The 21078-nt window shown below is 60.2% G+C and overlaps 1 protein-coding gene and 1 non-coding gene across 2 annotated transcripts; both read right to left on the reverse strand.

Moving 5' to 3' along the window:
* Positions 1-107, reverse strand: LOC115931992 (U6 spliceosomal RNA). The gene has a single exon (XR_004068382.1). It is a non-coding gene; the product is annotated as a U6 spliceosomal RNA (small nuclear RNA).
* A 7663-nt stretch (positions 108-7770) lies between these two features.
* SCARF2 (scavenger receptor class F member 2) lies at positions 7771-21078 on the reverse strand. Its single transcript, XM_031005492.3, has 11 exons — positions 20740-21078; positions 15116-15174; positions 14931-15032; positions 14204-14723; positions 13876-14094; positions 13615-13743; positions 12915-13018; positions 12721-12838; positions 12410-12525; positions 10588-10740; positions 7771-9469 (listed from the first exon to the last, which is right to left on the reverse strand). Exons 1-11 carry the CDS (start codon positions 20907-20909, stop codon positions 8562-8564), a joined length of 2598 nt encoding a protein of 865 aa, XP_030861352.1. The 5' UTR covers positions 20910-21078; the 3' UTR covers positions 7771-8561.

Raw genomic sequence — 21078 nt, forward strand, 5'->3', positions numbered from 1 at the left:
AAAAATATGGAACGCTTCACAAATTTGCGTGTCACCCTTGGGCAGAGGCCATGAGAACCTTCTCTGTATCGGTCTGATTTTAGTATATGTGCTGCCGAAGCGAGCACTATTTTAATCATTTTTAAGTGTACGGTTTAGTGACATTAAGTACATTCACCGCCATCTATTTCTAGAATCTTTTCATCATCCGAAACTGAAACTCTGCATTCCTATTAAACACTAATTCCCGTACCTCCCAGCCCGTGGTAACCATGGTTCCACCTTCTGTTTCTACAAAATTTTTTTTCTTTTTTTTTTTTTTGAGATGGAGTCTTGCTCTGTCGCCCAGGCTGGAGTGCAGTGGCGTGATCTCGGCTCACTGCAACCTCTGCCTCCCGGGTTGAAACGATTCTCCTGCCTCAGCCTCCCAAGTAGCTGGGACTACAGGAGCACATCACCATGCCCTGCTAATTTTTTGTTTTGTTTTGTTTTTGTTCATTTGTTTTCTTTGAGGCAAAGTTTTGCTCGTTACCCAGGCTGGAGTGCAGTGCCATGGCAGTGGCGCAATCTTGGTTCACCGCAACTCTGTCTCCCGGGTCCAAGTGATTCTCTTCCCTCAGCCTCCCAAGTAGCTAGGATTACAGGAACACACGACCACATACGGCTAATTTTTGTATTTTTGGTAAATTTTGTATTTTTGGTATTTTTGTATTTTTAATAGCATGTTGGCCAGGCTGGTGTCGAACTCCTGACCTCAGGTGGTCCACTCACCTCCGCCTCCCAAAGTGCTGGGATTACAGGCGTGAGGCACCTCGCCCCGCCTGTCTCTACGAATTTGACTCCCCTAGATACTCCACATACATGGAACTGCACAGTATTTGTCGCTGACTTCTGGCTGTCCTCACCTGGCTATGCCTACTTTGGCGGATAATCTGGGCCTGGGACACCACATCCCTGTAGCAGGCCCCACCGGGCCGCACAAACAGAACTGCGCCGAAGTTCCCCCAGGCTGTTACCCACACTTGTTTAGGCTCTTCAAAGATGCTACCGGCCGGGCGTGGTGGCTCATGCCTGTAATCCCAGCACTTTGGTGGGCCGAGGTGGTCAGATCACTTGAGGTCAGGAGATCGAGACCAGCCTGGCCAACATGGTGAAATCCCGTCTCTACTAAAAATACAAAAATTAGTCGGGCTTGGTGGCACGCGCTTGTAATCCCAGCTACTCTGTAGGCTAAGGCAGGAGAATCGCTTGAACCCGGGAGGCAGAGGTTGCAGTGAGCCAAGATTGCGCCACTGCACTCCAGCCTGGGCGATAAAGTGGATACTCTGTTTCAAAAGAAAAAAAAAAGGTGGTACGGCCCGGTGCGGTGGCTCACACCTGTAATCTCAGCACTTTGGGAGGCTGAGATGGGAGGATGTCTTGGGCCCGGGGGATGGAGGCTGCAGTGAGCGGTTATTGAGTGACTGCGTCCAGCCTGGGCCTCAGAGTGAGGCCGTGCCTCAAAAAGAAGAAGAAAAAAAATGCAGCAGCTACCCATCCAGCCACCAGATGGCAGCACGATTCCATGGCCCCCGCTAGCCGCTGGCTGCCTGGTGCCGGATGCAGTCCTAAAGGCGGTTCTGAGTTCCAAGGGCCGGCGCCGCGCGAGCCTATGGTCCCAGCTGCTCCGGAGGCCCAGGCAGGAGAATCGTGTGACCGGGAGTTCTGAGCTGCAGTGCGCTGTGCCGATCCAGGTGCTCACTGAGGCCGGCATCAGTATGGTGGCCTCTGCCACCAGGCCGCCTAGGGAGGGGCGAGGCAGCCCCAGTTGGAAACGGAGCGCGTCAGTAGTGGCATCGCGCCTGGGAATAGCCTCTGCGCTCCAGCCGGGTCGACCTGCCGAGACTCCGCCTCTAAAACCAGCAAATACCGGGAGGCTGAGGGACGAGGACCGCTGGAACCCGGGAGGCGGAGGTTGCAGTGAGTAGCTGGGATTACAGGCAGGCGCCACCACGCCCGGGTAATTTTTGTGTTATTAGTAGAGACGGGGTTTCACCATGTTGACCAGGCAGGTCTTGAACTCCTGACCTCAAGTGATCCACCCTCCTTGGCCTCCCAAAGTGCTGGGATTACAGGCGTGAGCCATTGCGCCCGGCCAAATAAGTAATTTAAGCAATCTCTTTTTGTTTCAGAAAAAAAATAAACTCATAAAGGAGGCCCCCCGACACACACACACACACACACACACACACACACGGGAAGCAGCAGTGTAATTGGAATGCCCACTGCCGAGGCTCTCGAATGAGTGTCATGTGTGCACATTTTGCCCCTCACAATGCACGTCAGACTATTAATAGGAAGCAGCCGCTGGAATACCTCCGGTGGGGTGTGTGCAGCAGGCAGCTTTGGAATTACCGTATCCCCAATGTGACACCAGGACAATGGCTTCTTCACGGGCACTGTCCAACCACAGTCCTGTGGTTATGTCTCGAGGTCCATTATTGGGCGAAGGTCACTGCAAACTCAGGGAGGCCCAGGAGCTCACCCCAACCAGCTTCTTTACCTGGTGAGTGACCTCAGCCCTGCAGCTGGACTCATGGAGACATTGACCTCACCCGAAGATAGATGACCCCTGTCCACCATCCACACAACAACTGAACTGGCCCCAGGTCGACTCCTCTACACCCTGCTTCCTACTGTACCCCTGTCAAAGGCCTTCCTCCCACCCTTCCCACTCCTCTTCCTCCCTGGCAGCCCAACCACCACAAATTCACTAACTTGTTTTCAACTCTTACAGGCTGCCCTCCTAACCCTAGCCCTGACCTCTGCCCTCCTAACCCCAGCCCTGACCCCACCGCCCTCTCAGGAGGCTTTACCAATCCTCTGCATGTTAGCCTCACCCAAGGAACAGGCCTATTTTCAAGCATACTAACTGTTGGGTGTGTTGCTTACCTATGCATATGACAGCCAATCCAACCTACCTAAATGACAGCACAGCTCCATCCATGGATGTGGCTGACCACATCTCCAAACCATCTTCCCACTGGGGACAAATTCTTGGATTTTTTAGAGACAGGTTCTCACTCTGTCACCCAGGCTGGAGTACAGTGGTGAGCCTCAGACTCCTGGGCTCAAGGGATCCTCCCACCTCAGCCTCTGGAGTAGCTGGGACTACAGGTGCACACCACCACCATGCCTGGCTAAATTTTTAATTTTTTTTTTTTTTAGAGATGGGGGTTGCTATGTTTTCCAGGCTGGTTTTGAACTCCTATCCTCAAGTGATCCTCCCACCTCAGCCTCCCAAAGCACTGGGATTATAGATGTGAGCCACCAATCTTAGCCCAAATTTTTAACTAAACTCAATTAAACAAATGAACAAACAGAAAAGACTCTCAAACCACACACTGTTGTCTCTCACCCAACAGAGACAAGATGTCTATAAACCACCAGTCTGTTTAAAGAGACCACCAAATGGTCAGACCATGAAACTGAAAGAATCAAAATAAAGCTGTCACTATGCCACCAACGGACAAAAGCCAGGAGCACACAACGAGGGGTCATACTCACTGAAGGTCCCCCACCCTGATGGCCAGTCAGGGGCGGCTTGCAGGTCTCAGAGAGGGCTCACCACCTGCTTGCAGTCACTGGGGATGGGAAGGTAAGTCCAACCCGTGCCAGGTCAAGGCACAAAGACTGCGGGGGGAATGCACCAGACACATAAAGAGATGACTTTATTCAGGCTACTGCTATGGGAAGAAAACTCACTAATGAGGAAGCCTCCTGGTAAATAAGAGACTCATGTGGAAGGCTGGAGGCGGGGTCTTAGAATGGACAAGGGCAAAGTGCTCCTTCTGGTCTCACTATTTCTCAGAACGCAAAGGAAGAGGCAATTTCTCAGTGAGCACCATTTCCCTGGAACCCAGGGCTGAGATGAATTTCAGTACCGCCAGCGGCCTCCGCGTTCTCCTGTGTGTGTAGGAGTTTGTGTGTTCCAGTGTGCGTGTTCCCACTGTGTCTTGGTGTTTCTGTGTGCCTGGTGGCATGTCTGTGTGTGTATCTGCAGGGTGAAAGACCACAGATACTATCCGAATTCCCGTGCTCAAGTGTGCCTCCTGCCTTGGCTTTCCCGAGTATGGGGATGACAGGCGTGAGCCACCACGCTGGGCCTCATGATCTGTTTCTAGTGCAGTGAGTGCATCTTAGGGTGGGTGCCCGCCTCCATGCTTAGTAGGACGTGGATGCTGTGTATGCCATCTGTCGGTAGGATGGGTACACTTCTGTGTGTTGGCTGATGTGTGTGTCTCAGTATTTACTCGGCTCTGGTTGCACGTGTGTGTGTTGCAGGTTGTATAAGTTGCCGTTTCTCTGTGTCTGGTGGAAGGTGTCTATGGTTGCAGAGTGAGGGTCTCTTGGTGTTTCTGTGTGTCACAGGGTGTGTGTGTGTGTGTGTGTGTTTTGCAGGATGAGGTGTGTTCTGTGAGTGTGGTGTGGTGGGTGCAGGGTGCATATCTGTGTCTACATTTCTTTTTTTTCTTCTTCTTTTTTTTGAGACAGAGTCTCGCTCTGTTGCCCAGGCTGGAGCGCAGTGATGCGATCTCCACTCACTGCAAACGCTGCCTCCCAGGTTCAAGCAATTCTCCCAGCTCAGCCTCCCAAGTAGCTGAGATTACAGGCGCATGCCACCACGCCCGGCTAATTTTTTGTATTTTTAGTAGAGATGCGGTCTCACCATGTTGGCCAGGCTGGTCTTAAACTCCTGATCTCAAGTGATCTGCCTGCCTCGGCCTCCCAAAGTGCTGGGATTAACAGGCGTGAGTCACTGCGCCCAGCCTGTCTGCATTTCTGTCTGGTGGTGAGCTATGTGCTACAGGTGGTGTGTTTGGTGAGTGTGTTTAATGTGTTTCTCTCATGTTTCCGTGTATCTGGTGGAAGATGTGTGTCTGCAGGATGAGTGTCTTTTGTCGGTGTATCATGGATTGTGTGTTTGTGTGTGTTGCAGGGAATGTGTTTGTCTCAGTATCTGAGTGTGTCGGGTCGTGTGCAGGTGTGTGTTTTTTGTGTTTGTTTGTTTGAAACAGATTCTCACTCTGTCGCCAGGCTGGAGTGCAGTGGTGTGATCTCGGCTCACCTGCAACCTCCGCCTCCCGGGTTCAATCGATTCTTCTGCCTCAGCCTCCTGAGTAGCTGGGATTACAGGCGTCTGCCACCACACCCAGCTAATTTTTTGCATTTTTAGTGGAGACAGGGTTTCACCATGTTGGCCAGGCTAGTCTTGAACTCCTGACCTCAAGTGAACCGCCTGCCTCGTTATCCCAAAGTGCTAGAATTACAGGCGTGAGCCACCGTGCCCGGCCGCACGTGTATTTTGTATGATATATATCTGCTTCTGACTTGGGTGAAGTGTGTGTGTCGCAGGGTTGTGTCTATCTTGTGGTTTCTATGTGGCCTATGGTGTGTGTGCTGCAATGAGTCTCTGTCTTGGTGTTTCTGTGTCTGGTGATACATGTTGTATGTTGCAGAGTGAGTCTTTTTTTCCATTTTTATGTGCGTGGTGTGGGGTGAGTGTCCATAGTAGTGGGCTGGCTGTGTGTTTGTCGCAGCGCGTCTGTCTCTGTGAGCGGTGGGCTGTGTGTGTGTGTTGGAGAGTGAGTGTTTCTGTCTGGTGGAGTGTCGTGTGTGTGTGTGTTGGCAGGTGAGTGGCTGTGTTCCTCTGGGCCCAGTGCTGTGTGGGCATCTGTTGCAGTGTGTGTGCCGTCTCTGTGTTTCTGGGATTCTGCTGGCTTTGTGTGTGCATGTCTGCGTTTCGGGCTGTGTGTCTGTGTTGGTGTTTCTGAGTCTAGAGGAGCGTGCATGCGGCGTAGGGTTAGTGTCTGCAGGCCTCTGTGTGCCGTGGCCTGCGTCTGCTTGAAACCAGGCTGGGCCTGGTCCCCACATTCCTCCCACTCCATTGTGCTCTGTGCTACAAAAAATATTTGCGTTTTCCACCACTCATAATTTTTCCTCCTCAATCGCTACCAGATGTGGGTCCTGTGGTCCCCATCCCCATGGCAACGGAGGTTCCAGCAGCCGCGGTTCCCTTTTGTGGCGCCTGCCCTGGGAGCTGGCACTGCTGTGAGCCCCGAGGGGGTGGGGAGAAGCGGGTGGTGGGAGGCAGCAGGCTGGAGGGGTCCCAGCAGCTCCCTTCCCAGCAGCCACTGGAACCCTCCTGGGGGGAAGGGAAGGCTGGTGGTAGGTTGGGGGGGTGGTCCCCTGTTTTGCGAGGCACCCACAGGTAGAGTCTTCGACACCTAGGGGGCTTCCCAGCGAAGGGCAAAGAGAGGTCCCCAGAAAGGCCTGGTCACTGGGACATCCCTGTTCTCTCCAAATCGTGCTGGTCCAGGCTGGGGGAGGAGAAACAGCAAGAGCTGAGGGCTTGGGGGTTCAGGGAACAGCAGTGTGGCATCCTCATCGTTCTGGGGGGTGGGCACCGCCTAGACAAGAATGTGGTCTGAGCCCCTGCACTGCCCACCCCTCACCCACACGCAGGCACTGCCCTGCCCTCGCCGAGCCCGGCTGGGCATCTGCCCTCTTGGCCTTAACCCCAGCAGCCCGCATGGCGCAGTGCCTGAACAGAGCAGAGGCTTTCCAGCCACAGGGCCATGGCTGGGAGGGTGCCCAGCTGGCTCCAGGGAAGCAGTGTGGCCCAGAGGCAGGGATCCCACATTCCACGTGCTGCCTGTTTGTGTCCTGCCAGCTGCTCTGGACGACCGACCCAGGGCAGGACGCAGTCTCCACTCAGATGGCTGGGCCCTCTGAGATGGGTGACCCCTCTAAGATGGGTGACCAAAGTTGACCTCAGTGGGGCATCTGGCCAGAGGATGAGAGTGTGGCCAGGATGAGAGCCCCAAGTTGCCAGCGTGAGACCAATGAGTGCTGTGTGGCTGCTGCAGGGTGATCGGAAGATCCTGGCAGCAGGGGAAGACTTTGAGCTGGGCATCAAAAGATGAGATGCAGGAGAACAGGAAGAGGCCTGCCGGGCAGAGGCAGGAGGCGGGAGGAGAACAGACAGGCAGGAGCTGGGGGAACTTAGTGTGGGGACAGCAGGGGCCATGGAAGGTGAGGGTCTGCAGCTTAGGAGGGTCACTTAGGAGGCCTGCCTGGGAGGGTAGGCGGGTCAGGAGCATCGAGGCCGTAGGGCACAGATGGTCACAGATAGACAGCCAGGCAGCAGGGTCTGGCTTGGGGGTGGGGGATCTGCCCGGGGCGCTCCCTCGGTCTCCCTCAACCTTCCGCAGTAGCAGGCGGGGCTGGCAGGCAGGAGAGTTTCCGGCTGAGGACAAGGAACCCGTTGAGGCAGACAGCAGGGCTCTGTGCAGCAGGAGACCGGCTTGTTTGTGCTGGAGGAGGCCCGGCTGGAGTAAGCGCCCGCGGCCCCCTGGCCGCAGCCTCTGCACCCCCCGCAAGCTGCCACCAACAGCTCTGAGGCCCAAGTTTAACAGCAGCGGCCAGGGGAAAAGGCCGGGATCCGAGGCAGGCCCATCGCCTGTTCCTTTCAGTCAGGGACTCTGCCTGATCTGCCCCCACCCAGCCTTCCTCCCCGTCACCAGTCCAGAATGGGGCAGGCCGGATCGTGGCCGCATAAACTTGATAAACAAACGAAGCCTGTGGGTTGACACAGCCCACTTCCACCATGGTCCCGGGAGACCCACGCCTGGGCTCCAGGGCTCCCCGCTGAGATAAGGGGTGGGGGAGAGTGCAGGACAGGTCGTCACATAAAGTTACTTCTGGGGGGCATCTTTGGCCGAAGCCTGCAAACAGGAAGTGATCAGAGCATGAGGGAAAAGGCATTTTATTAAGAAAGCTTTGGCCAAGCCCCCGCCGGGAGGAGCCCATCCTGGGGCACCGGCCGAGGGGGGAGCAGCCCTGCTGGGGGCCTATAAATACATCTCCTCAGGCCACTAGAGTCGCCCCTGGAGGTCCTGCGGCGTGTGGGGCAGTGGGAGGCCATCAAAACCAGCTGACAGCTGAGGGGCCGGGGCCCGGGGCGCCAGGGAAGGGAAGGGGTGGGACGGACTAAGCCCCTGAGGAGCGGAGACCAGCCCTCCTCCCCAGGCTGGGGTCAACCAGATGCCTAGGAGCCTGGCCAGTGGAAGTAGCCCCGGGCTCTATTGGGACGGCCAAGGGAGGGAGCCTCCAGCCAGAAGCACCAGGCCCTAGCGGCGGAGAGGCAGCCCGGGCAGAAGTGCTTCTGGCCGCAACCAATGAGAAGGTAGCCCTAACCAAGTCCACTCGTGGCCAGTAAGAGGCGGTCTTTAAGCGGAACCCTCCCATCTTTGGCCAATGAGACGCGGTCTGGTCGGAGCGCTCCATAACTCGGCCAATGGGGAGGGAGTCGCCCGCTAAGCGCCTGTCAGGCCTCGACCAACGGGATGGGCCCTTCCCGCCAGAGCACACTGCTCCAATCCAGGAGCGGCTGCAGGACCTGAGCCAATGAGACGCAACCTCCGCTAGCCGCGCGGTGCTCGGCCAATAGGAGGCCGCCCGTGCCCGGTCGCGTGGGAGGCGTGGGGTGGCGGGCGGCGCTGCAAAGCTGAGGGAGCTGCGCGCGGACGAGCCACAGCCTGCTACAGGGTGGGCGCGCCCGCCCTGCCCAGCTCGCCCGCCGCCTCCCGGCTCTTCTTGCGCGGCGGCTTCTGGATGGGGGTCTTCTTCCGGGGGGTCTCAGGCGCGGGCAAGTCGGTCGCCGCCTTCTCAGGCCCCGGGGTTTCGGTCGCTGGGGGCGCGCGGGCGGGCGAGGCTGGCGGCACGGAGCGCTTGGCCTTCTGTGGGGGCGCCGGCTTTTCCCTGGGGCCCTGCGCGCCCAGGGCCACCTCGGCGCGGCCCAGGCTGCGAGTCTTGCCGCGCAGCTCAGCGGCCAACATGGAGGCAGCCTCGGGCGCGCTTCGCGGGGGACCGCCGGCGTCCGTGGGCTCCAAGAGGCCGGGGCCGCGGCCCCGCGCTCGGGCCCTGGGCGGCGAGGGCGCAGCGAGGGCTGTCGCCTCCTCGGGCAGCCCGGGGGGCCGCGGCGTTGGGTCGCGGGTCTGGGGGCTGCCGTGTTCGACCGGCTGCGCCGATTTGTCGCTGGGCGTCCGTTTCCTCTTGCTGGGGCTGGGCGCGGCCTCGGAGCCTGGCGGCGGTGGTGAGGGCGCACGGCCAGCTGCAGCGGCGCTGTGCTTGCCGTGGATCCAGGACACCTTAGGCTTGGTGGCGGGGTCAGGTGGCGGCGGTTTCCTGCGCTCGGGCGATGGCGACAGCGACAGGCCCCCAATCTCGCCCCGGGCCCGGGCCGGCCGGGCCTCGCGTCGGGCCACGCGCGCGTACAAAGCCCCTCCGGGCCCCTCCACGCTGGACGCCGACCGCTCGCTGTCGGAGGACGCGGGGAGGGGCATCGCCTCCTCGGCGGAGGCTGGCGTGGTCAAGGGCACAGGGGACGGCGCCGGCGCCTCGGCAGGGACAGTGGGGACTTCGGGGTCCCGGCTCTCCGCTGGTGCCTCTGGCAAGGGAAGAGCAGGGCGGTCACAGCCTTCAGGAATACCTTTAGGGGCTCCAACCTCCAGGCGCAAACCTTCACCTTTCCTCCTCTACCCACGCCGTTGGCACTGTGTCACCCTGGCATCTAGACGTGCCTGGCACAGAGCACCAACCACACGTGTACTTCAGAGCCGCAGGCTATGCGGCTGACTCTGAACTCAGGCTGTGCGAGGAGTGATGGGCGCATTCCCGCGACTGAAGCCCAACCTTGGCCTGGCCTGGCAGCCCTGCCCCAACACCCCTCCAGCCTTGGGCGCCTGCATCATCGAATTTGAGGCTGGAACATCCCCACAGGGGTTCCATTATCCTTCTTTAAGAGAGAAGGCTTCTAGCCGGGCGTGGTGGCTCACGCCTGTAATCCCAGCACTTTGGGAGGCTGCGGTCACCTGAGGTCAGGAGTTTGAAACCAGCCTGGCCAATATGGTGAAACCCTGTCTCTACTAAAAATACAAAAATTAGCTGGGCGTGGTCGTGGGCGCCTGTAATCCCAGCTACTCGGGAGGCTGAAGTGGGAGAATTGCTTGAACCCAGGAGGCAGAGGTTGCAGTGACTGGAGATCATGCCACTGCACTTCAGCCTGGGTGACAGCCAGACTCCGTCTCAAAAAAAAAAAAAAAAAAAAAAAAAGCGATAAGGCTTCTGAGGCTCTGAGTTGGTCACCTGCCCGTGGCATCTGGGGGCACGGTCAAGGGAGGAGACAGGGCAGAATCCAGCCCATCAGGCTCCTTTCTGCTATCTGTGGATCCAAGGCTGTGTGGATCCAACTCCCATACTCTGTGGATCCCTTCCTCCTGTCTCTTCTGCCACCCCCTACCTAAGCCCAGAAACTTCTCTCTGCCTACTTTCCCCCAGGAGCAACCCTGGGCTGTGGCCTACCCATCTCCCCACACCTGTCTCCGGTACTGAACAGCAGAGTCCAGCTCTATGGCCTCAGCTCTGTGGGCAACCCTCAGGTACCAGCATGGCCAAGGCCTTCCTCTCCATGCTGCCTGCCCTTCTCCTGTGTCCCACCCAGAACACAGCTTTTCCATGGGAACATTTCACTGGGCTGGAGTGATGCCCAGGCAGGGCCTTACTTACCCTCATGGGGTACACAGTACACAGGGCCTTCATCAGTGGTGTCAAACGAGGAGAAGGAGGCCCGAGAGGACCAGGATGGTGAGGGCTGCTCCAGCCCTGAGGGTGGCTCCAGGAAGCTGCAGTTGAGTGTGTTATCCAGGTCGTGGTGGGCCACTGGGGAAGGATGAGGCAGAGCTGCCAGGGGTCCACTCTGCCCCAGCCGGTGCCCTCATTAGCCCCTGCTGTGACAAATGTTGATGGGGTGACCAAGACCAGCCCTATTCTTGGACTGCAGGGGGCACAGGCAACTCAACAGGTACAGTGACACTGGGCCAGGACTGGAGAATGGGTACAGGTGAACCCAGAAAAGAAACATGGGCACAACATGTGTTAAGGTGCAAGGCAAGGGTGTGCATCCAGGGAGCTGGAAAAGGTTGGGCTGACGTGTTGAGAAAAGGCCAGAAAGGTGGGAGACGGGGCTGAAGAAGACACCTGGCTGGGACAGGCCACCAAGGCCTCCAACCTCTGTTTTAGGCCCTGCCTTGTGTGAATCAGGAAGCCCTGGAGCACTTCTGAGCCCAAATGCGCAGTGGCAGGGCTGCCCTTTGGCTCAGCCCATCTCAGCAAGCTGCGGCCTAGGCCTGGCCGCCAGAGATGCAGACCCCACAACAGGGGGCCCCAGAAGCTGGCTAGCCTGGCCTCCATTCCACAGAGGGATGTGGGGTCCACTCCCCACACCTATGTCCCCAGATGCCATGCTGCTAGGTGGGCCAAGGGGTTTTCTCTCTCTTGCTTGCTTGCTTTTTCTTTTCTTTCGACAGTTTTGGGGTTTCTCCTCCCTCCCTCCCTCCCTTCCTTCTCTTTCTTCTTCTCTTCTCTTCTCTTCTCTTCTCTCTTCTCCTCTCCTCTCCTCTCTTCTCTTTTTTCTTGACAGTTTTGCTCTTGTTGCCCAGGCTGGAGTGCAATGGTGCGATCTCGACTCACTGCAACCTGTGCCTCCCTGCAACCTCTGCCTCCCAGGTTCAAGTGATTCTCTTGCCTCAGCCTCCAGAGTAGCTGGGATTACAGGCATGTGCCACCACACCCGGCTACTTTCGTATTTTTAGTAGAGACCGGGTTTCTCCATGTTGGTCAGGCTGGTCTTGAACTCCAGGCCTCAGGCGATCCACCTGCCTCGGCCTCCCAAAGTGCTGAGATTACAGGCATGAGCCACCATGCCCGGCTTAGCTAAGGGGTTTTCTCAGCTGTTTCCTTCATCTCCCAAGAGTCTGAGCCCCCTTCCCCTCCATCTTTAGAAATGTGGGAAAGAGAGGTAGAGAAGGTCCACTCAGGTGCAAGTGAGCATGGAGAGAAGCGGCACACCCCACCTCCCCATCCTGTTGGTGGGTGGGGACCAGCCTGCCCACTTTCCAGGAGGATCTCTGGGTACTGCTGGGGATGTAGGCAGGAGGGTGGGTTCTCTCCGTGGGGCAGGGCGCTCCCGTGGCCACGCATTCCCCCAGCAGCTCTGGCCGGGATATACAGCATTCTCCTACAGACTGGGGGAGCCTGCGGGACCCAGATGTCCACACACCCCTGATGCGATCACTCTCAGGGCCAACGTTTCTGACGTATGCCCACATCAGCCGGTGCACCTAGGACTCCTGCCTTCCTACCTTGCCTCGCCCTCAGCAGCTGCCACACCTCTTACCTTCCCTCTGGTCGCACCTCCTCGCGCCCACGCACATCAACACTCAAGGTCCCCCATTTCCTCACTGAGATCTGGACCCCCTCACACCCATTTCCCAGCAGCTTCCTGCGTCGAGAGGTGTTTCTCCCAGATACCCCGCGCTGTCATCCTTACCTACGACTTTGGGTAGTTTCTGCCTCCGGAGCGGGATCCGGGGCAGCTTCATGCTGATGCGACTGAAGCGCCCGCATAGTCGGTGCGGCGCCTTCTTCCTCCCAAGCGAAAGCTCCCTGCGGGGACGGGGTCTGAGCGGAGGGGCGGGGCAGGGGCGGGGCCCAGGGGCGATTAGATCTCGGCCGGCGCCAAGCACAGAAGGGGCGGGGCCACGTCCGGGGCAGGGGCGCGGAAGGGTTGGATCTGGGTCCGGTGGCACCCAGAGGGTGCGGCCTGAACCCAGGCGAAAGCGGGACAGTATCTGGGCTCACCGGCGCGCAGGGTCCTTGCCGCGGCAAGCGCAGCAGCAGCCGAGCAGCGAGAGCAGCAGGCAGACGAGCAGGACGAGCAGCGCGCCGGCGCCCATCACGCCCTTGCGCTGGTTGGTTTCTGTAGGGGGTTATGGGGTCAGCGCGGTTTCTGGCACCCCCTGCATTCCTTAACGGGACGCCCCTCATCCACTTACCTAGGTGGCAGGCACCAGTGACCGGGTCGCACGAGTCCTCGTGGCAGCTGCAGGCCTGAGCACAGTCCGCGCCGTGGAGTCCGGGCGGGCACGTCACGTTACAGCTGCCGGGACATAGGGTCAAGGCAAGCCACAGCCGCCCCCCTAGGATGCCCCCTACCCTCACCCCTCACCCGCGGCCAGGGCCCAGGGTCCAGGGTCCCAGAACCGGGCTCTCTCTCGCTGCATTCGTCGTCTAGGGATTGAAGCCCCGCCCCGCCCGTGGCACGTATTGGGTAGTGAATGTGTTGGAAACGAATGTTGCACAACACCAGTGGGGGGGCCTGGGAGATAGGACCCGTGGTGGCCGCGCCGCAGCGCCCACTGCTGGGGCTGACTCGGCTAGGTGGGAAGAAGGGCTGCTGAACCAGACCCTTGGCTGTAAGTGGAGGTCCCTGGTCCTTCTGTACCAACTTGGGGTCACCTCAAGAGCCCACTGACACAGGCTGGACTGGTCACCAGATCCTGCGCTGAACGTGAGCTCCCCGACATCCGGGCAGGAAACTGCCCCCAAAGAGCCTACTGTCACCCCCTAGCTGGGGTAAGGGACCAAGGCTGAGGTGATAACCCAGCTCAGGGTGGAGAGGCCACCTCGTCGGCTGGACCCCCCCTCTGTGGCAGGTACAAGTCCCCAACCCCCTCCCGGTCCCGGGGCACTCACTGGGGCCCGTGGACGCCAGGGCTGCACAGGCAGCGCCCCGACTGGAAGTCGCAGTGTCCGCTGCCGCAGTCGGCGCACACGAAGGCGCAGTCCTCGCCGTAAGTGCCATTGCTACACTTGGTCTCGCACCTTGTAAAGAGGGGAGGAGGCGTCAGCAGAAATGGAGGCAAACGGACCACAGCGCCCTCGACAGAGGGGCCTTTGTTAGGGAGGCAGGGCGGGGGACTGCGTGTCTGGGCCGACGCAGGCAGGGCTGCTCACCGGTCGCCGATCCAGCCCGCGTTGCAGCGCGTACACTTGCCGGTGACATGGTTACAGGCATGCCCGTCGCGGCATGGCGGACAGCGGTGGCTGCAGCCCTCGCCATAGAAACCGGTGGCGCAAGGCTGGTCGCACTTGGTTCCGTTCCAGCCGGGCTCGCACGTCAAGCAGCGGCCCTCGGCCACCGTGCACGGCTGCTGGCCCTTGCACTGGCCACACCTGGGGGAGGGGTCGGAGGCTAGGGAAGGCTGGGACCCGCCTCACCCCTGTCCCCATCGGCGGCCCGCCCTTCCACCTCCTCCCTCCCTGGCCGAGAGACCGCGCTTACCGGCGGCGACAGCCCAAGCCGTAGAAGCCGGCGGGGCACGGCTCGCGACAGTACTTGCCGCGGTAGCCCGGCTCGCAGGCACACGTGCCGTCCACAGGGTGGCAGCGGCCGCGGAAGCACTGGCAGTAGCGATCGCAGCGCGCGCCGAACGTACGCTCGCGGCACTGACAGCGGCCGCTCTGCTGCTCGCAGGGAGACGAGTTGCAGGCGCACTGGTTGTTGCAGCTGCGGCCCCACCAGCCTGCGTGGCACAGGCAGGCGCCGGTCTGTGGGTCGCAGCGCGACGTGGCGCTGCAGTAGCACGCGCTGGCGCACTGCGCGCCCCACCAGCCGGGCTCACAGCGGCACGCGCCGCTCCGCGGGTGGCACGTGCCGTGCTGGCACTGGCACGCATGCTCGCAGCGCGCGCCCCAGCGCCGCGCGTGACAAGTACACTGGCCTGTCACGTCCTCGCACTGCCCGTGTGGGTGGCAGCTACACAGCTCCTTGCAGTCGGGGCCCCAGAACTGGCGCGGGCACTCTGCAGGGGAGGAGCGGAGGGGGTGGAAGGCCCCGGTGCTTGAGTAGGTGCCCCCAGCCAGCCGGAACCTGCCCGCGTCCCGCACTCCAGCCGCCACCTCTGGGGACCCGCCCCGAAGGCGGATCCGACCCCGCCCCACCTTGGACCCCGCCCCATCTCTCCAGGATTCCGCCCCACCGACCAATACCGGCCCGACCCCACGCTCACTGGTGTCGCAGTTGGCACCGAAGTAGCCGTGGCGGCAGCGGCACTCGCCAGGCCTCACGCACACCTCGTTCTCTGAGCACGTGGAGTTGCCTTCGCACACCGCTGTAGACGAGACAGCCCAGAGCTGCTGCGCGTCCTAGCCCCGCCCCCTCCCCCGCCCCAGGTCCCCGGGATGACCCACTCACCAATCCCACACTCGTCCCCTTGCTGCCTCCAGCCAGCGCAGCACGTGGGCACCTGGGAGCTGCGAGCAGAGGGAGGACATCTAAGCCCGATGCCCCTCCCCCAGCCCCCATCTGCTCCGGGCTCCTCCGCAGCCTCCGCACAGCCTCCCTGCCTCTGCAGTTGCGCTTCTGTCCTAGGGGGGTGGTTAATGAGGTCCTGCCAGGCATTGTCGTCTGGCGGTGGAGGATTGCCACAAACAGACCTCACCGCCAAGAACTTTCCAGCCCAGAACCCCCCACCCCATCTCACCTAACTCCTTTGTGTCCTCCTCCCACAGCCATTAGGCCTGAGAAAAGTGGCCTTGGAGTCCCAGGAAGGACAGCAGTGAGGCAGCAGCCAGGGAGAGGACCATGGGCCTCAGGACCTGCCCAAATGTGAGGGTCTAGGGCATCCCTCCAAGTGGAGGGCCCAGCCTAATGGGTGTCATGGATCCAGATGTCATGTGATGTGACATGATGAGGACGGCACTAGGACTAGCTGGGCCACAGGGACACACCTAGATGCCCAGTTGGGGTTGAGCTCCAATGGGTAGGGGCAGCCTCTGGACAGGGGGACGGGGGGTGGCATGTAGACACAGTGAGGTGACCACTTGGCAGAGGGGCTTCTGGAGGGAGGTGGGGTGAGGCCCACCCAGCCACTAGGGAAGGAGCAGGCACACGGGGAGTCCTCCACGTGCAGGAGGAAAGTCAAACTGTGGCAAAAGGGCTCAGGGACCAGGGTGGAGGAAGGAGCTACTAGAGCATCTGTTTATGCCTTTGTTGTTGGTTTTGAAACAGTCTCGCTCTGTTGCCCAGGCTGGAGTGTAGTGGCACGATCTCGGCTCACTGCAACTTCCACCTCCCAGGTTCAAGCAATTCTCCTGCCTCAAACCTCTCAAATAGCTGGGATTACAGGCGCGTGCCACCACACATGGCTAATTTTTGTATTTTTACTAGAGACGGGGTTTCACCATGTTGGCCAGGCTGGTCTTGAACTCTGACCTCAGGTGATCCGCCCGCCTTGGCCTCCCAAAGTGCTGGGATTACAGGCATGAGCCAGCGTGCCCGGCCTGTTTATGCTGATTGTCTTCCGCTTGTTCCATTTGATTTGGCTTTACAGAGTATACAATGCTACCGCAGCACTTCAGGAGAGCACAACCTCTAAAACCCTGGGTGGATGGGGTGTGTGAGCACAAAGGTTTGGAGGCCCTGCCTAAGTGAAGCCATGATGGCTAGAGAGGGTTCGTAGGGGATGAGCTGGGGTTAGCCCACATTCAGGGGCAGAGGAGGCTGAGAAGGAAGAGCCACCAAGGCTGCGGGATCCTAGGTTCCCAGCCGACCCAGAACTTCGCCTTGATCCTAAAGGCATGTAACAGCCATTCGCACTTTAGAGAAAAGGAGCACGCTTCTTCACAAGCAGGCTTGGATTCAGTATCTGAATCTAGAACTGGAAGGTGGTGGGGGGCGGAGTTTGGGAGGAAGCCTGAAGACCCTAGCGGGATGGGATAGACTGGCCCTACACCACGCATTTCAGGATAGTACGTGCCTGGCATGCTCCTGCCCAGGCTTCCGAGGATGCCCCAGCCATTCCCCAGCTAGACAGAAGTCCACCCCCTGCACAGAGCACCTAGGCCTCGAGGCCCCTCCTCCTGAACAAGGCTTGGTTCTCCTTCAGGCCAAAGATGGGACCTGGCGAACAGGACCATAAAATCTCAAACTTTGGGGAATTGGTCCAGTGTATTTTCCACAATAAAACTGGAAACCAGAGACAGGAATACAAAGGCCTGGCTTTTCCTGGCCCCTGCCCCCACTGTCTCCACCCACCCAGCCCTGACCCAGGGGGCACCAAGGTGCCCATCTGCAGGGAGACCCAGGTCTGCTGGCCATCACCCACCCACTTGTGTCTGCTTCTGAACCATGTTCACTGGATGGAGAGCCTCTGCAGGTGTCCCTCTTGTGGGGAGCTTTGCCAGGTGGCCTGCTGGAATTGCCCCGGAAGCACTAACCCCCTTCTGCCCTGGACATAAGGCTCTGTGGCTAGGACCCTCGTTTTAGGGCCACACTCAGCTGGGTTTGATGTCTGGGTTTGCCACTTGCTATGTGACCTCAGGCATGCAGCTTAAGCTCTTTGAGCTTCAGGCTCCTTAGCTATATAGTAGGGCTCTACCGTAGGAAGATTAAGAGAGCCAAGATGTTTTTAGCCGGGCGTGCTGGCATGTACCTATAATCTCAGCTACTCAGGAAGCTGAGGCAAGAGGATTGCTTGAGCCCGAGGAGTTTGAGGCTGCAGTGAGCTGTGATGGCCCCACTGCTCTCCAGCCTGGGCAACAGAGTGAAACCCTGTCTCAAAAAGAGAGATAGAGATAGGAGAGAGAGAGACACAGAAAGACAGAGAGAGAGAGCGCGCCAAGACCTATGAAGTGGTTTGGCACATACTGAGCACAAAGGATCCTGAGCGCAGGCTGCAGTGCCTCCGAGTGCACTCGGTCATCTCTGGCTTAGCGGGCACCCAGGCCTAACCCCAGCAGAGCTAATGCCCACCAGCAGGACAGAGTCCATTTGGGTTCACTGAGAACAAGATGCTTTCCTTCTTGGAAGGGCTGGCAGAAAAGGCCGGGTGGTGGTGGCAAGCCCACTCTCTGAAGATCTTACAAAGACGAGTGGGGAAAGATGGCCTGCTGCAGGGCTGCTCCCACGCTTGCCCTGTAAGTCGGCAAGACCCTCAGGAGCCAGGCCATAGGCTGGGCCCAGGCCCCTCAGCAAGCAAGACATGCCGTAGGCTTCTCCCTCGTAGAGCATTAGTTCTGTGATTCAAACCCACTGTGAGTTCTCACATCTTCAAGTTGGCTCATGGGGTCCATACCTGTCCATGTTCTCCCCCAAATCCAGGCAGAAAAGCTTCTCTGCCTGCCACACCCTTCAGACCCCACACCTGCCCGACCCTCCTCCTGCCCCGCCTGGACACCTCTCCTCTGGTTTCTGTCCCCATCCTCAGATCTCTCTTGTGTCCACACTAGCTCCCTCGGGAAGCTCACTGAACACTGACAACACTTTGGACCCTCCAGCAGGACTCTCCCCGTCAATGCTAGACTTGCAAATCCAACTGCCCAATAGATGATGTCACCAGAAGGAGACCTCATGGGCCTCATGCTCAACCAGCCCAAACCTGAACTCTTGACCTCCTTGCACCCTGAGTCTTCCCTGCCTCAGATAACCCTGCCTGTCCTTTCAGGCTGGGAAGCTGAGACCTGGAGAAGCATCTCTGACTCTTCTCTCTTGTCTATACCAGATCCATTGAGAAAAAAGACGCTGAGCTCTAGCTTCTAAACGACATCTAAAATGGGATCACTTCCCAGCCTTGTGAGAGCCACCCTCCATCTCCCTGGCTTTTTGTAACTGGCCCCAGCTTCCACCCCCTGCCCCCCAGGGTGTGAAGTGTTTGCCACCTGGCAGCCAATCCTGGTCAGATCCCACCCTTTCTCTGTGCAAAGCCCCCAGGGGGTCCCATGGCCCTCAGAGGAAAAGCCCCAGTCTTCTGAGCAGTGGCAGCCCACGGTGGCCTGCCCACCCTCACTCTCTGGCAGCTCCTCCGCCAGCCCCTCCTGGACTCTGCCCAGCCTCCTGGATCCTTCCTGTACTTCCACAGGCCCTCTGCCTTGGGAACCTTGCCCCAGACACCCACAGGGCCTCCGTGCTCTTCTGCAGGCCTGTGCTCACTCACCACCTTCTCAGCTGGTCTCCTCAGAACACCCTAAAGGAAACAGCACTCCCCAACCCAACACCTCCCAGCTCTTGCTAGATGTCTAGACACACTTGCTTTTCTGGACTGTGTCTCCTCTGCCACAGGGTCAGGGTCTCCACTGCAGCTTCCCTACACCAATACAGGCCTGGCACAGTGTAGGTGCATAGGATTTTACTGGCTTTGCACTCTCCTCTCCCCATCCTCCTGCCTGCCAGGAAAGGGAAGGGCTGATGGAAGCCTTGCAAGACGTGGGAGGACAACAAAGACCTGACCCAGACCCCAGGTGGGCAGTGCCCAAAGTGGCTGTCCTTCCCATCGACCCTTGCCACTCATGACCACAGTGATCCCCACTTAGCCCCATGAGGGGGTTGTGATCACTATCCCATTTTACAGAGGTGGAGACAGGCCCAGAGAGGTCAAATGACTTGCCCAGGTCCACACAGCTGGGTAGGGTGGCACCAGGATGGGAACCCAAACCCAGGCTCGGTTCCTGGAGCAGGCGCCTCCTGGGAGGTCTGCAGACAAGGGGAGCGGGAGCAAAGGGCTCTCAGGCTCCGGACAGCTAGAGCCTGGCATCGGACCCCCATTCCTGGTCCCGGGCCTGTCTGGGAAAGAGGGCTGGAGTGAGTAGACGGAGACCACGGCGATCGCGCCCTCCCCCTCTCCAGGCACCGCCCCGCCCGCCGCCGCCGCTGCATTCCTGGGGCCGGGGAGGCCCGGGAGTCGGCGGCGGCGGCATCGATGCGAAGCAGATGGCGGGCCAGGCCGTCCCCCGCCCCGGAGGCGGGGCTCGCAGCGGGGAGGGGTCTGCGCGCCTCGGGACCAGAGTTCGGAAACCCCGCGCTGCCCCCTCGCAGCCCCTTGTCTCCGGCGCCGAGCCCCTGGACTCGGCTTGCCCCAGGTCCGTGGCTCAGGCGCCCCGACGCGACCCAGCTCGGAGCCCGGCGGCGGCCGCCAGCCCGTGCGGCGTCTCCAATCCGCGCCAAGGCGCCCCCACACGCCCGCTCCTCACCCCTGCGTGGAGATGCCCTTGACCTTGTGGCCTTTGGCCAGCCCACCGGCTCCCCCGACCCCAGCTCCTAACTCCTGGCGTCCGGGGCTCACCTCTCTGCCCTCCGTGCAAACTCCCGGGCTCGCCCCCCCCACCGGCCGGGCCTGTCGCCTGCCTGTCCCACACTGGCTTCCCCAGCCGGCGCCCCACCTTTGTGCGGCCCCTTCTTGCACCCAGTATCCCCACCTGGTTGTCGCCAGGGTTCCCACATCCTCCGGTCCCCTGTGCCTGTCATAGTCCTTCCGCCTCCCGCTTCTGGTCCACTTCGAGCGCCGGCTCCTCGACGCTCGCCTGGGTCACCACCCTCCCACCCGCGCCCGCTCTAAGACGCGAATCTGTCTTTCCAAGTCTGGCTTGCTCCAGGACCTCCCCGGCTAGCACCGCTCCTCCTCCCCTGACCTTCCTCCTCACTCCCACTCCCGGCTCCAGTCGGACTAGCGCGGGGCTTTAGCACATGCAGTTCCTTTGGCTTGAATGCCCTTCCCCAGCTTTCCCCCGTGGACTTCACAACTCGGTCAAGGGTCCCTTTTTCCAGGTCTTTCCTGATATCCCGGACAACGCGTGTCATCCCCTGGGTGCCCACGGCACTCCGTCCTCCCCTCAGGTGACTTCTCGTCCAGGGTTCCCTGGGATGCACTGTCGTGGCCCATGGCCGAGGCTGGGCCTGGAACGGAGCCGCGCCGGCTAGGGAGCCGAAGGGGCCCACACTTGGCGTAGGAAGGTTCCGGTAGCCCCCTCCCAATGCCCGGCGCCGCCACCCCACTGCCCAGAGCGTCCCTCTCGGCCCCCTCCCCCAGCCAGGCCGGCTCCTACCCGGGAGCACGGCACACGTTGCGGCCGCGAGGGTTCAGTTCCTGAGGCGCCACGGTGTCCGGCAGCATCCAGAGCAGCAGCAGCAGCAGCGACGGCAGCAGCAGTGACGGCGGCCCCCCGGCTCCCCGGCGCCGCGCCGGCCCGGCCCCCCGGGGCCCTGCGCCCTCCATGAGGCGCGGGGCAGGCGCGGGGCGGGCACGGGCGCGGGTGCGGCCGCAGCGAGAGCGGCCGGAAGCGGAGTGCGAGGCCGGGCGGGGGGCGGCAGGAGGGGCGCCGAGCCGGGCAGGAAATTCCACATCGGCTCCCTGATCCCGGGCCAGCCGCGGCCGGCCAGGCGGC

The sequence above is a fragment of the Gorilla gorilla genome, chromosome 23 (assembly GCF_029281585.2).
Source record: "Gorilla gorilla gorilla isolate KB3781 chromosome 23, NHGRI_mGorGor1-v2.1_pri, whole genome shotgun sequence".
Taxonomy (NCBI): domain Eukaryota; kingdom Metazoa; phylum Chordata; class Mammalia; order Primates; family Hominidae; genus Gorilla; species Gorilla gorilla.